The sequence below is a fragment of the Xenopus laevis genome, chromosome 9_10L (assembly GCF_017654675.1).
Source record: "Xenopus laevis strain J_2021 chromosome 9_10L, Xenopus_laevis_v10.1, whole genome shotgun sequence".
Taxonomy (NCBI): Eukaryota; Metazoa; Chordata; class Amphibia; order Anura; family Pipidae; genus Xenopus; species Xenopus laevis.
Genome location: NC_054387.1, coordinates 126425027 through 126441176, shown reverse-complemented (window position 1 = coordinate 126441176; position 16150 = coordinate 126425027). Strand labels below are relative to the sequence as shown.

At 39.0% G+C, this 16150-nt stretch overlaps 1 protein-coding gene across 1 annotated transcript; it reads right to left on the bottom strand.

The window, feature by feature from the left end:
• Positions 1-10909: 10909 nt before the first annotated feature.
• On the bottom strand, positions 10910-11895 carry LOC108705591 (olfactory receptor 1G1). The gene has a single exon (XM_018242484.1). The coding sequence runs from the start codon at positions 11837-11839 to the stop codon at positions 10910-10912; it is 930 nt and encodes a 309-aa protein (XP_018097973.1). The 5' UTR covers positions 11840-11895.
• Positions 11896-16150: the final 4255 nt, after the last annotated feature.

Genomic DNA, 16150 nt, shown 5'->3' with positions numbered 1-16150 from the left:
TCCATACCTGTATAATCTGTCTGACTGCTACTGCCTAATCTAGTTACTATTTTCTGAACTTTGAGTAGTCCCATAATATCAATTTATGTACTAGAGTCCAAAATAGTACTCTTTACACTTGAATGAGCACTGTCCTCCTACATTTTTACCACTTCCCTGATAATACAGGATAATATTGTTTTAGCCCTGCCTTCTGAACTATGCCAGCATAGAAACAGTTTGGGGCAGATTTATCAAGGGTCGAATTTCAAAGTACAAAAAACATCGAAATTCGACCATCGAATTGAAAAACTTCGAATTCGAATATCGAATTCAACGTTTTTTCACCGAATTTGGCAATCCTACGATCGAATAAAATTTGTTCGAACGATTTTAGCGTACGATCGAAGGATTTTTATTTGATGTGTAAAGACTTAGAAAAAGTTTGTAGAAGGTCCCCATAGGCTAACATAGCACTTCGGCAGGTTTAAGTTGGCGAAGTATTGAAGTCGAAGTTTTTTTTAAAGAGACAGTACTTCGATTATAGAATGGTCGAATATTCGAATGATTTTTACTTCGAATCGAAGTCGAAGTAAATTCGAAGTCGTAGTATCCTATTCGATGGTCGAAGTATCCATAAAATTACTTTGAATTTCGATTTTTTTTACTTTGAAAATTCCCTCGAATTCACTTCGACCCTTGATAAATCTGCCCCTTTGTGTTTGTGTAAGCCAATAAAATTATTATATGCCATGTCTAAATAAATTTTAAATAAGGCTAAATTTTCAACTGTTTATTTACAGAGTTTGTTTTAGGATTTTCTTTGTTGTATACTTTTGTTCTTTGGTTTATTATTGTTAAAGGTGAACTATCGTGAAAATGAACATTTTATATAAGCTTCAGCATACTGAAATAATACGTTTTCTAAATATAACATATGAAAAATTCTGTAAGTTTTCAGAAATAATCAAGTTTATCTTCACTATCCCTTTCTCAGCATCTGTTTCTCTTCATTCTCTCTTCATTAGGGATGTCGCGGACTGTTCTGCGGCGAACTTGTTCGCGCCAACATCGGCTGTTCGCGTCCGCTGCAAGTTCGCGAACGTCGCGCGACGTTCGCCAATAGGCGTTCGCGTCAAAATCGTTCGACCATTCAGTCGCTAAAATCGAACGATTTTCGTTCGATTCGAACGAAAATCGTTCGATCGAACGATTAAAATCCTTCGATCGTTCGAATCGAACGATTTTCGGATGTTCGAAGTTCGCGAACTGTTCGCGAACTGTTCGCATTTTTTGCCGGTGTTCGCGAACGGCGTTCGCGAACACATTATCGGCGGTTCGCTACATCCCTACTCTTCATGCAGGAGTTGGGTGTCATTTCCATTGACAGTTAGATCCAGCTTATCTTATAGGGGGGCTCCTTTTGCCGAGAAGATGTATTAGAGCTCACTCTATTTAAATCACCAGACATCATGGGGCAGATTCATTAAGGGTCGAATTTCGAAGTTAAAAATACTTCGAAATTCGACCCTCGAATTGAAATCCTTCGACTTCGAATATCGAAGTCGAAGGATTTAGCGCTAATCCTGCGTTCGATCGATCGAAGGATTTTTCGTTCGATCGAACGATTAAATCCTTTGAATCGAACGATTCGAAGGATTTTAATCCAACGATCGAAGGAAAATCCTTCGATCAAAAAATCACAGGCAAGCCTATGGGGACCTTCCCCATAGGCTAACATTGACTTCGGTAGGTTTTACCTGCCGAAGTAGAGGGTCGAAGTTTTTTTTAAAGGGGAAGTACTTCGACTATCGAATGGTCGAATAGTCGAACGATTTTTCGTTCGATTCGTTCGATTTTGTTCGAATTCGAACGAATTTAACCAATTCGATGGTCGAAGTACCAAAAAAATACTTCGAAATTCGAATTTTTTTCATTCGAATCCTTCACTCGAGCTTAGTGAATCGGCCCCCATGTCTCTCTACATGCAGGATTTGTGCACAAGGCAATTATTTTGTTAGATTTTGTTTATTTAGTTATATTAAAGTAGGGATCTCAACTGATACATTTTTATTATAGATGTTTTTAAGATGTTTTTAGACTAGACTGGACACAGATTTGCTGTGAGTGCTGAAGTGAATTTGCTCTAGAATTTAGCTATGTGAATTTTAAAAAAAACACCAATTGTCTTCAACGCATTTGCAGCAAAAAAAAACTGTCCATTTATTCCAATGCATTCAGCATTTGTGTTTTTTTTGCGAATATTTTGCCCAGTTTTATCTCATTGCTAGACTAGACTATGATCTTTAAATTACAGGCAAGGTATTTTCCAAGATATCAATGATAACTGTTTTTCTAAAAGAAATTCACTATTTCATGATTTCAGTTTGTCAAAATTCTGCTGCTATATGATTCTTTAAATACGTTTTATACTGTTTTTTTAACTCTTTATTGACAGTTTTATTCATATTTTTATCAAAACATGCATATTCATTAGTGATTACAGGTAGCTAGATACACAATTTTGCATAGGAGATGCACTTCAAATGAACAGTTAGGCAGTGGTAAGCAGTACAGTAAGAGCATCAAACATGTTTAACCACACTCAAAAGATTTATCGATAACATAGGTAAGTAAAAAAAATGGAAAGAGGAGTTAACAAAACGTATTAACCTAATTTAGATTGTATTTTTATCTGTGTACATTTTATACATTAAATTATATATGGAATGTTGTTTAGAAACATAGGGGAATGTTTACTAAAATTGGCCCATGGCAACCAATCAGCAATTAGTTAATTTAACAGCCACCTATAACTTGCAAAATAAAAGCAAAGACCTGATAGGTTACTCTGGGCAACATCTCCAGAAATCTCTCCAGATATTTATCTTCCATGTTAGTAAACATGTCACATAGACACTTCCTGTGGGTTTTGAGCTGTGTGGGTTAAATTATTTAAATGTCTTTGGGACAAACCTGACCAGAGTTTACTAACTCTGGGAAAATTTTCACCATGGCATCTAAAACTACTGCTGTGGGTTTCTGTCCAGTTGTACATTTGCCCAGTGGTGGTAAATGATCATGCTCCTGTCCTGCATGTACAGTGTCTGAAACTGAATGAAATAATCTCTCTACAGAATGAATAGGTGTGTCATTATTTTTTTTTGATGAAGAATTTATTCTTAATCATCTCAAGCAGATCAAAAACTTCTGCTGAAGAATATAACCTGTGGTTGGCTGTACAGAACATGACTAGGTTTGAACAGTGACCCTGGGCCTAGGCTGCCCAAGAAACTCAAATCTTGTTAAATTACATATTATAAACATAATATCAACATACATCATCTTTTTGTCCAAAAGAAACCTTCTTTTCTATATGATCCACAAGACAGGGAAACCCAATCTGATACAGTATCCAAGTTGGAATTTCCAGTTAACTAGTGAAAGTGAAGCCAAGCTCAGTTCAGATATAGAAATGATGATAGTAAAAGTTGAGATTCAGAAAATTCTTAAGAGAGACCAGCAAAACTGAGTTAATTTATAGTTTATATAAGTCACTAATTAAATATCAGGCATCTCCACTTGGAAGACTGCTTCAGAAATAGCCTCAAAATTGAGTTGGTGAATTAAAATTAAAATTTGTAAGTTTTGATCAAAGCAACATTCAAAACTTTGAATTGGAATTTACATTTCGAACCTTAATAAATCTGCCCCTAAGTTGATTCAGCAGCATCTCTGGAGTATTAGCAGCTATTGTAACAATTCAAACATCTGTCTTTAATGAAATTCAGGGATTTTTCTCAGCAGGGCCAAAGATCAGAAATGTGTCAACTAAGGGGAACATTTACTTAGGGTCGAATATCGAGGGTTAATTAACCCTCGATATTCGACCATCTAATTAAAATTTTAAAAAATTTTAATTTTAATTTTTTTTTTTAAATTAAAATTGAATATCGAAGTCGAAGGATTTACCGCATTTCCTACGATCGTACGATTCAAAGGATTTTAATCCATCGATCAAACGATTTTCCTTCGATCAGAAAATTGTTAGGAAGCCTATGGGGACCTTCCCCATAGGCTAACATTGATGTTCGGTAGGTTTTAGGTGGCGAAGTACTTGGTCAAAGTTTTTTTTAAAGAGACAGTACTTCGACTATCAAATGGTCGAATAGTCGAACGATTTTTAGTTCGAATCGTTGGATTCGAAGTCAAAGTCGTAGCTGAAGGTCGAAGTAGCCAATTCGATGGTCGAAGTAGCCAAAAAAACATTCGAAATTCGAAGTATTTTTTCTTCTATTCCTTCACTCGAGCTAAGTAAATGTGCCCCTAAATGTATCAATTTAGAACAGTTCTCATGGTTGATGAACCGCTTTCCCAGAGCTGCTTTAGAAGGTGAAAAATGAAACGTTACACATCAATATTAGAAAAATGGTCACACATAGAAAACACAAAGCAACTGGAAAAAAAGTCATTTTTCCTGTGAACTCTTTGAAAACAACAAGGTGTTTGGGGCGGAGTTTGCCTGCTGACTAAGATGGACGCTTGATGCAAGCACTCCGTCTGTGAGGAGAAAGGAATGAGGGAGTAATACAGAACGGCTTCCCCCAGCGACTTCAAACTTACAGCTAATCATCGAGTAAATGAGGGGGAACAAGAAAGCTCAGAAGAAGAGCCAAAAAGCGGTCACTGCTTTCTTTACTTCTGCCTCTCCCAAAGCCGCATGTGAGGACGCGGACTCCAGCGCCATCTTGGATCCGCCACGCACCTCCAAAGTTTCACGAGCAGCGAGCATGGCAGACGGCACTGCGGACCATTCTCCAGCTACAGCTGCACAGATCAAGGATATGCTCCAGGACATGCAGCAGACATTGCGGAGCAATATTAAACTACTTACCGACGATCTCAAGAAGGACATCAGAGATCTGGGTGAGCATACGGCGCATCTGGAAGACAGGATGGGTGAGTTTGCGGAAGCGCATAACGAGCTAGCAGACGTACACCCCAAGGCCCAGGCTGAGCTGGAGCGCCTTTCTGATAAAGTAATTGATCTGGAGGATAGGTCCCGCAGGAATAACCTGCCTGACCTGCATACCTTGGAATTGGCTATGGACCGTATACACAGGGTCCCTAAACCTAGGGCAGCACCGGAAAATGTACCCCGCGATGTGCTCGCCAAGTTTGTATTTTATCAAACAAGGGACAAATTGCTATCTCTTGCACGCAAGAAGGAAAATTGGCCTGCGCAATATCAACAGCTTGAAATTTATATGGATTTGTCCCCTGCAACTCTGGTGAAGCGCAAAGCTTTCACGGATATTACAAAACTCCTGAGGCACAATGACATCCCGTATCGCTGGGGATATCCAGTCAAGTTGATCATACAACGGAATGGAACGCCCACCACTCTTTCCACAGTGAGCGACGCTAGAAAGGCACTCGAGGGATGGGGTCTTACTCCGGCTACCGACCCTGGGTCTCCTACATGGAAGCCATCATCTCCACAGCCACCAAGGAAATTGCAGCAGGATTAGCACAAAGCGTCACACTCTTCTTGAGTTTCAGAGCTTTCTCTCATGGCTGTCTGGTTCTAACAGAAATGTTTACTCCTTTGACGACGAGGTCTGATCATCGTTCTCTTACCCCACAGGCTCCAGAACTTTTCCTTAAGAGTCGTCCAGTGGTTACCTGCTGAAAACCACATTTCATAGGTTTTCTGTACTACTTATGCATTGTATGCTTATTGCATCTTTACTGTTAGTTAGAGTTGTTTTGAGATTTTTGTTCTTACGTACATGGTTTTACCAGCTTGTTATACTAAGATGTATTGTTTTCCTCTTGGGTGAGTGTGCATGCCCTGAATATAAATGGTACGTTTTTATTCCTTAAATTGTAGGGGGCTGAATTCCCCCAACAAATGTAACCAACTCCTTCACGATGCCTACAAATCAAGGACAGATGTACTGTTCTGCCAGGAGACTCATTTCTGTAAGTCGGCCCCTCCCAAATTTCACAGTATGAGATTCCCCCATAATTTTCATGCTTATGCTAGTAACAAATCTAAAGGGGTTTCGATTCTTATATCATCCAAGACACCGTTCACTTTCAAGGGCATGCACGCTGACCCTGCAGGTAGATACTTGATGTTGATTTGTGAACTTGCTGGCACCACATTCTCCCTGATTAACATCTATGCCCCTAATGACAATCAAAATGTTTTCCTGAGTAAGGTTTTGTCCAAGCTCCTTCAGTACGGAATAGGGAAATGTGTTGTGGCTGGAGATTTTAACATGATTTCTAATCCAACTGTAGATTGTCTTAAGGGTAACAGGGGCCCTATTTCTAAGACGCAGAGCAGCCAATCTAAAGCCTTTACTAGTTTGTTACATGCTCAAGGGTTGATTGACGTGTGGAGGGCTAAACATCCAGAAGCCAGAGATTTTACATATTTTTCTCCCCGTTTCCTTACCCACACGAGAATTGATGCGTTTTTGACAGACCCCCAAACCTGCACCCAAACTACCAAAGCCTGGATAGGGTTACGGACATGGTCTGATCACGCCCCCATAGGTCTTGAGATCCCAAATAACACCTCTCTTGGGGACAAGCTGCCGTGGCGTTTGAACGGTGGCTTGTTACTTAGAGAAGAGCACAAAAAGCATATAGAACAGACTATTACATGATATTTTTCCGAAAATTCCGGAGGTGAAGTCAACCCGCAAACAGTCTGGTTGGCTCATAAAGCAGTCCTTCGAGGGGAATTTATCTCTCTTGCGAAGACTCTTAAAAAATCTAGGGAGGAGACTCAATTGCAATTGGAAACGAAGCTTAGAGATCTTGAAAAACTAGCATTTCAACAAAAAATCTCCCCATCTCTGCCGGAATTGGCTGAAACAAGACAAAAATTGAACGAAATTCTATTTGCAAAAACTTCCTATAGGCTGAAATTGCTTAAAAAATTATTCTACACTAAAGCCAACAAAGCGGACAAATTGCTTGCAGCACAATTAAAAAAACAGCAAGCCCAGTCTAGAATTAGCCACTTGGCTTCTACCCAGGGGAACATAACGGACCCCAAAGCAATTGCCGATCAGTTCGCTAAATATTATTCGGGCCTATATAATTTGGGAACAGATGCTGCCATGGTGAAGCCTACCCTTGATGTTATTAAAACGTATTTAAAAGATTTGACACTCCCCCCCCTCCCAATCGCACATAGACATCCTGAACGCACCGATTTTGGGGGAAGAGATGACCGCGGTGATTAAGAACCTTAAACCTAACAAATCCCCAGGCCCCGATGGTTTTTCTAATGTTTACTATAAATTGTTCTCGAATATACTCACTCCATTTTTACTTCAAGTCTACCAGAACATTATGGACACTGGGTCGATTACTCCAGAATACCTACAAGCTCATATAGTAACGATCCCCAAACCTGGGAAACCTCAAGACCTATGTCAGAGTTATCGCCCAATTGCGCTCCTGAATACGGATCTGAAGATCTATGCCAAAATTTTAGCCCTTCGCCTGAATCAGGTTCTTCCGTCGCTAATCAACCCTAACCAAGTTGGCTCGATCTTAAATAGACAGGGCTCTGATAGTACCCGTAGATTTCACAATATCATACACATACTGAAAAATCAGAAGACCCCAGCCTTGGTTTTATCGCTTGATGCGGAGAAGGCGTTCGATAGGGTCAATTGGGACTATATGGCCGAAATTTCTTCGACACTTTCAATTAGGTCCAACGTTCTTAAAAGCAGTACACCCTTTGTACACCAACCCCTCTGCTAGAGTATCCACGGCAGGGGCCCTATCGGACGCCTTCCAGATATCGAATGGTACGAGGCAGGGTTGTCCCTTGTCCCCCCTCATATTTGCATTGATGGTCGAACCATTGGCTTCTAAAATTAGGGATAACCCAGATATCATGGGAATATCCGCCCCTGCCGAACAACACAAAATAGGGCTGTTCGTGGATGATATTTTACTCACTCTTAGGAATGTCCCGATTTCACTTCCTAATGTATTCAAGGAAATTCTGGAGTTCCAATCAGTTTCCTGGTTTAGAATCAATCAATCTAAATCCCAGGCTCTTCCATTTAACATCCCGCATCTTTCCTTGCAAAGGTTTCAACAAGAGTATGATTTCGAATGGAGAGATTCCTATTTGCATTACCTAGGCTTGAAACTACCCAGGGACCCTGTTAACATCTATAAATTGAATTATCAGCCACTTCTTAGATTGGTAGAAGCTGATTGTCTTCGGTGGAAGGGGGAATCTGTGTCTTGGCTAGGTAGAATCGTGTCAATCAAGATGAACATCCTCCCTAAAATACTTTATCTGTTTAGGACGCTTCATATAGCACTTCCCCCACATTTTAGCCCTGCTCTGCAACGCATCATTAATAAATATATATGGGCAAATAAGCCCCCACGTATAGCCTTTCGTTGCTCCCAGTACGCTAAAAATGCTGGAGGATTGGGCATTCCTAATATCAAATTGTACTATTTAGCTACCATACTGGAAACGGTGGTCCGTGCACATTCCCCCCCAGGTTTGCGAGATTGGGTGGATTTGGAAACCGGCTTTGCCGCAGATAAAAATTTGGTCCAGCTGTTTTGGCTTCCTAGGCGCAATAGGCCTTCGACTTTGACCCTGCTGCCAACCAATCAGCTCTCCCTGCATGTTTGGGACACTATGACTAACAAGCTCAGGATTAAAACGTTCCCGTCTTCTTTGACTCCTATTGCAGCATTGAAATATCTTATTCCGAATGTCAATCTTCGTTCTTGGGAGCTTTGTGGGATATATAACGTTGGTCAGTTGTACGTTGCCTCTACTATGAAAAGGTTTGAAGATCTGGTTGCAAGTTTTGGATTGCCACACTCCCAGCATTATGCATACCTGCAAATATCTCATCTGTTGAGATCCCATTCTTCGAAAGCTGCTGATGCAAGCTACAATACTGGAATGACACATCTATGTGGTAAAGCGTGGAATGGTAAAGGAATCATCTCGGTTTGCTATCGGCAACAACTCCAGCTGCCAGAGGATTTTAAATTTTCATATATGCTGAAATGGGAAGATGAGCTCCAACTCCAGATCTCTCCGCAACAATGGTGCAAGGTTTTAGCTGCAACTAAGGGTGCCACCAGTTGCACCAACCATGTAGAAACGCACACCAAAATTACGTACAGATGGTACCTCACCCCACAACGTATTGCGTCCATGAATTCACAGTATTCCCCACAATGTTGGCGAAAATGTGGGCAACTTGGGACACTATTGCACATGTGGTGGCATTGCCCCGTTGTTAGACCTTTTTGGACTGCAGTTTTTGATCTCCTGAGGACTCGACTGGGATACGCATTACCTTTTCAGCCCCAGTTAGCCCTTCTTCAACTTTACCCTACACATCTTGCTGGATTAAACCGTAAGCTTTTGTTTCACGTATTCAATGCTGCAGCTAACTTGATAGCGCAAACTTGGAAGCAATCGGAGACTCCTAACATTCAGCATCTGCTCAAGCAGCTAGATTCTAGAGAGTCTATGGAGTGGTTGGCAGCGGGGTCACTGGAAGCTAGAACTAAATGTGCGCAAATCTGGGATGATTGGCACTCTGTACAACTCTAGTACTGGTGTTTGTGAATTATCCACTTAGTCTATTTGTTATCGTGACTGTTTGAAGTTTTTACTTTGTGACTTCATGCACTGGGAAACTTTCCGTATACCATGTACGATCCATTTTATTTTATTTTATGTTGTTCTATTATGGTTTTTCTTTTATGTTATTTCCTCTCACTCTGCTTGTTCATTGTGTAATTTGCTTATGATGGTACTCGATGCCTGTGTCATATGCGTTATCGACCTGTCTATACTTTCTCAGTATGTACATTTTGACTCTTGCTGTTTCACAATAAACTTGCAAGTTACAAAAAAAAAACAACAAGGTGTTTGAAGGTGAACAACTCCTTTAAAATAGCTGTATTCTATGCACAAAAGAATTACATATATCATTTTTATAACAAGATCCATAAGGTAAAAATGTGTGATAACATGGATATTATAAGATACTTTAGATTTAAGCAGTTAAAGCCAACGTTCTCTTTCATTTAACTTAATCACCAAATGTATGATGCCTGTTTTCCTTAAAGATTCATTTGTTATACCCATGCTATGCCATTCACATGTATATTTAAATAAGCTACATGATAAGTTTGTTTTAAGTATATTCTATTCTTTTTTTTTATTTTAGTTTTATGATTATTATTGTTATTATTATAGATTTTGAATATACCTTGATTGGAATTTGTAGCCTTAAAGTGTTACCATATTTTATTGAGTATTCATAGCCACCTGTAGACATTGAGTATTTCCTATAAGAATAAAATGTGATTTCACAAAATGCATACTATCATCCCAATTCCTTATTTCTATTTCATTTCATGTGTACTTAATAATTAATGCAGGATGGTTTTCTTTAAAAAAAAATAAATAAATACCGGTTTCATTAAAATCCATATACTGTAGTATTTTTTTTGCAATTCTTCAGCTACACACTGCTCTGTAAAATCCCATCCATGCATTTATTCTCCGAAGACAATAATCTGAGGAAACATTTTTTACCACGACTGCTACAGTGCACCTTTTATTGTATGGCTCTTCTCAACTCTGAGCTCAACAGATGTCCAAGTAAGAAAACCCCCATTGACAAAACACAAAAACTTTGACATATTTCATAGGAAAATGTTCTGTAGCAATTACATCATTAGCACTTTGGCCTGTGCTTTGTTTTGAAGGAGAAACATCTTTTTCTACTGGAAAAAATGCAGATTTAAAAAAAAAAAAATAAACTGCAGGAGCAGTTTAAATTCCCATTTTTTAATGATTTTTCTTCAGCTATAGTAGTTTTTTTGCTCAGTGATTTTACAAAAACTGAAGTCTTTGCAATGCTCTTTTTAGGGATAATTTGAGTTCCTGGTTCCTTAAACTGTAGATCAAAGGATTTAAAAAGGGGGTCAATACTGTATAAAATAAAGAAGCCACTTTGTCCTCCGCATAATGATCATTTGCATATGAGCGAAAGTAGTTGAAGAAAGCAGTACTATAAAATATAAAAACCACAGTTAGATGAGAGAAGCAGGTGGAGAAAGTTTTGGATCTCACCTGATTTGATGGGATTTTCAGTACAGTAGAGATAATTGGGAAGTATGGGTAAAAGGTGACTGCTAAAGGGCCTACACCAAACAAAATCCCAGAGAGATATATAAGCAACACATTGATGAATGTGTCACTACAGGAGACCTGAAGAAACTGGGGCAGATCACAAAAGAAATTTTGCAAAGCATTTGACCTGCAAAATGTAATTATGCTCAAAATAACAGTGTGCAACAAGGAATTTAATGCACTAAAACAACTAATCAATGATAGAAGCCAAACACAAACTTTCCAGCTCATTATCTGCATGTAGTGAAGAGGACGACAGATGGCAATGTATCTGTCACAGGACATCACTGCCAGCAGAAACACCTCTGATGTACAGAAAAAGAAGAAGAAGTAGATCTGAGTTTTACAAGCGCTCACTGAAATGACCCGTTTATGTGTGAGTAAATCAAAGAGCATTCTTGGGACAGTGACTGAGGAGTAACTCATATCCAGACCTGCCAGGGTTCCAAGGAAGAAGTACATGGGAGTGTGAAGATGGGAATCAGTGTAGATCAGGAGAAGGATGAGAAGGTTTCCATTTAGAGTCACAAGATAGATCAGGAGAAACACCAGGAACAGAGGAAGTTGAAGACTTGGAAGATCAGATAGTCCAGTGAGAACCAACATATACACTGTTGTTTGGTTTTTCATTTTAAGTTGACATTGCTTGTGGATCCTCAATACCTATGCCCCTTCTTCTTTCCCAAATATTGACACTGACACCAATACTGTAAATCTGAATGAAAAAGGCCACAGCTTCATTTATTATACATGTTACTGTGAATATCAACCCCTCAACATACAAATTATTAACCACCTTTAACCCTTTCACTGCCAGCCAATTTGGCCAAGTTGGAACTTCTATTGCCAGTCCGTTTTTGAACATTTTTTGCTCTTTCAATTTAGGGGACTTTCCTGGGGGGGTCTTTTAGTTTACCCATGAAAACAAGATATTGTTTTTTTTCAGGACAACCTAAGCTTTCAAAATATGCTAGAATTTAGTTGTCATTCCAGTCCTGTAAAAAGATATGGGCTTCTAAGTGTATATATATATATATATAAAAAAAACACAGTTTCATATGATACAAACGCATATATCAGAAGCATAATTTATTTTATGCAGGAGAACATGGCAGATTTTGAAAGTTCTGTGTCTCCCGAACGAGCCAATACCAAATATATATAGTTTTATGGAGATTTCTCACTTCGATAGATCAAAAACTCCGAAGCAGTAAACTACCAAATTTCCAAAGCACCGCTCCACAAAACTGCATACATCTGATTTCAAGGCCAAACATTCCACTAACAGTAGGTTTACCCTAAAAAACTACCCCTTATTGGAAAGAACAGATTCTAACGAGTTCAAAATGGGTAAATATATATTTGTACTCCAAACTACCAAGTTGCAAATCTTTCCTAAATTTAGCAGTTTATAAAAATGTGTTACATTTTTGAAAAATTACCTCAAAGTGTCCAGTCTACAGCATTGTATCTCCCACATATCATTATATACCAAGATAAAACACCCTAAATATGAAAGCCCGGGGTCTGCTGAACAATTTGATGCCCAATATGCATAGGTACACCTAAGTATGTTGAGTATAGGGGCCCCAGAACGAAGACACCCCATACGAGTTATCAGTTCTGGAATTCCAAATACTGCAAAATCAGCACATTTACAGCATTATGCAAGGGGCAAAAGTACAAAAATATATGTTCACCACAGAAAACCATATGTTTTTGGAAAGTACACATCCTGACGAATCTAATATGGGTATGCACGTCTGTCTACTCCAAAGTACCAAGCCGCAAAGCTTTCCTACATTTGGCAATTTTTATGACATTACTGATAATCACCTCAATATTGCAACTATGAAGCATCGTATCTCCCACATATCATTACATACCAAGATAAAACACCCTAAATATGAAAGCCCCGGGGTCCGCTCAACAATTTGATGCCCAATATGCATAGGTACACCTAAGTATGTGGAGTATAGGGGCCCCAGAACGAAGACACCCCATACGAGTTATCAGTTCTGGAATTCGAAATACTGCAAAATCAGCATATTTACAGCATTTTTCAAGGGGCAAAAGTACAAAAATATATGTTCACCCCAGAAAACCATATATTTTTGGAAAGTACACATTCTGATGAATCTAATATGGGTATGCATGTCTTTCTACTCCAAAGTACCAAGCCGCAAAGCTTTCCTATATTTGGCAATTTATGACATTTCCGAAAATCACCTGAATTTTGCAACTCTGAAGCATCGTATCTCCCACATATCATTATATACCAAGAAAAAGCACCCTAAATATGAAAGCCCGGGGCCCGCTGAACAGTTTGATGCTCAATATGCATAGGTGCACATAAGTATATGGTGTATAGGGGCCATAGAACGAAGACAGTTCTGTAATTCCAAATACTGCAAAATCAGCACATTTACAGCATTTTTCAAGGGGCAAAAGTACAAAAATTTATGTTCACCCCAGAAAACCATATATTTTTAGAAATTACACATTCTGATGAATCTAAAATGGGTATGCACGATTTTCTACTCCAAAGTACCAAGCCGCAAAGCTTTCCTACATTTCGCAATTTTTATGACATATACAAAAATCTCCTCAATACTCCAACTCTAAAGCATTGTATCTCCTACATATCATTATATACCAAGATAAAACTCCCTAAACATGAAAGTCTGGGGTCCGCTGAACAGTTTGATACCCAATATGCATAGGTACCCCTAAGTATGTGGCGTATAGGGGCCCCAGAAAGAAGACACCCCATACGAGTTCTGTAATTCCAGATACTGCATAATCAGCACATACACAGCATTTTGCGACAGGCAAAGGTACAAAAAACTAGGTTCACCCCAGAAAACCATATATTTTTGAAAAGTACACCTTCTGCTGAATAAAAATTTGCTATAACTATCTTTCTACTCCAAACTTACATACTGCAATACTATGCTAAAGGCAGCGTTTTTTATGACATTTCTGAAAATCGCCTAAAAATATTGCAGTTGGTCGCATTTATCTCAACCAATTTCTTACATACAATTAGAAAACACCATAAATATTGACATTAAGGGTCTACTGAACAGTTTGATGCCCAATATGCATAGATAAACCAAAGCAGGTGGGCATGTGCGGACCCCAAATAAAAACAGTGCATAAGAATTTTCTCGGCTGTCAATTCGCCTCCTGTGAACATAGCACTCTGACTGCATATAATGTGCCGTAAGACCCCCTAACAGTACAAAGACCCCCCAAAACCATATATTTTTGGAAAAAACACATTCTGACGAACACAGAATTGCTAAAAATGTGTTTCTACCCCAAATTATCAAAGTGTAAATGACGCTAAAAAATTACATAAGGAAAAACAATGCAAGCATAAAACTGCAATAAAAATCACAAAAAAACAAATACAATTAGGAAAATCAACGATATAACAAAATAACTGATCCAACAGCGTGGTTAGAGGTCAGAATGCTTGATCCAGTAGTCATGCTGTGAAATCTAAAGTTTTTAGGGAAATAACATAAGGGAAACTTAGAAAATGAACTAAAAAAAAAAAAGTGAAAAAAAGCCCTATAAGTGTGTGTTTGTGTATGCATGGATGTACAGCTCTAAAAAGTGTATAAATATGTCCATATATGTATTTGAGTATGTAAATATGTGCAAAAGTTTGAAAAATCAAAAAAATCAGAAAATCAAAAAAAAAAAAACTACTTTTACTAGTATGTGTACTGTGTATATGTAAATGCCTGTAAATACCTGTAAATAAGTAAAAAAAGGGGCACTTACCAACTCTAGATGAAGAGGAGTCCTTTTCAGTGCTGTAGGGTTGAGAAACGCTGAGTCACTGCACCAGGAAGTGCATGGGCGGAGCAGGAGCATGTGAGCTGCTGGTGCTGCGACAAGGAAGCTATTGAAGCTGTTGCTGCTGCTGTTGCTGCGTCTCTCTGCGACCCTGGAGTGGAGGATCGCCGATCTTTTTCAGGTAAGCTCGTTGCCTAGGGGGTTCTGCTGCTAGCTGCTCCTCTCTGCATGCTGATTTTGCAGTGTGTGCAGAGAGAGCGCTGTTTTAGTAAAGAACGTAGCTCCTACGTTCTTGCCACTTAAAGCCTTTTTTCAAAAGAACGTAGGAGCTATGTTCTTGGCAGTTAAAAGGTTAATGATATTCATAAACCAATACATAAACAAATAAACCATTGTTGGCTGCATATAACTACATGTAATGTAACAACCTGACTTCATTTTCAAACCTGAGGCTAGTTCCGAACACCCTCATACTGTGGCACCTATCTGGACCTAGCCCCCAGGCCTATCTCTCACACTTGAACTACCCCCTTCCAGCTTCTTTTTCCATTTTAAGATGCCCATAGTGCAGCCCCCCATGCCCCATATATTGCTGTGACAACACAATCATCACCTTCAAGGTAAAAGGTCGGCCCCTTCTTTTTTGTCCCACCTCATTTTACCCTCTGTTCCTCCTCCTTCCTTGACCATAACTACAATCCCCATAATCCAAAACCACAAATACAGGACCCTATTCATCCCCCTAGTCATAACCCTGTCACTTTGCATTATGGCTTCATTTCCCAGTCCTTAAAAAAAATTATATAATGAGCTGGAGAAAGTGTAGAGTGTGCAACTAAATCGGTTAGAGGGATGGAAGATTTAAACTATGAGGTTAGACTGTGAAGGTTGGGCTTGTTTTCTCTGGAGAAAAGGCGCTTACGCAGGGACTTGATTACATTAGAGGGCAGAAATTTCAGTGAGGTTGGGGAATGCCATGCTGCACTATGTTGTCTTGGCTCATTCTATTAATGCTTAAGAGTGACTTGGATGATTTTTTGAATAAGAATAATATCAAACATTATTGTGACACTATAATCTACAATTAGTATAGATATTGGCATGTATAGTGTAGTTTATATATGTGAGCAT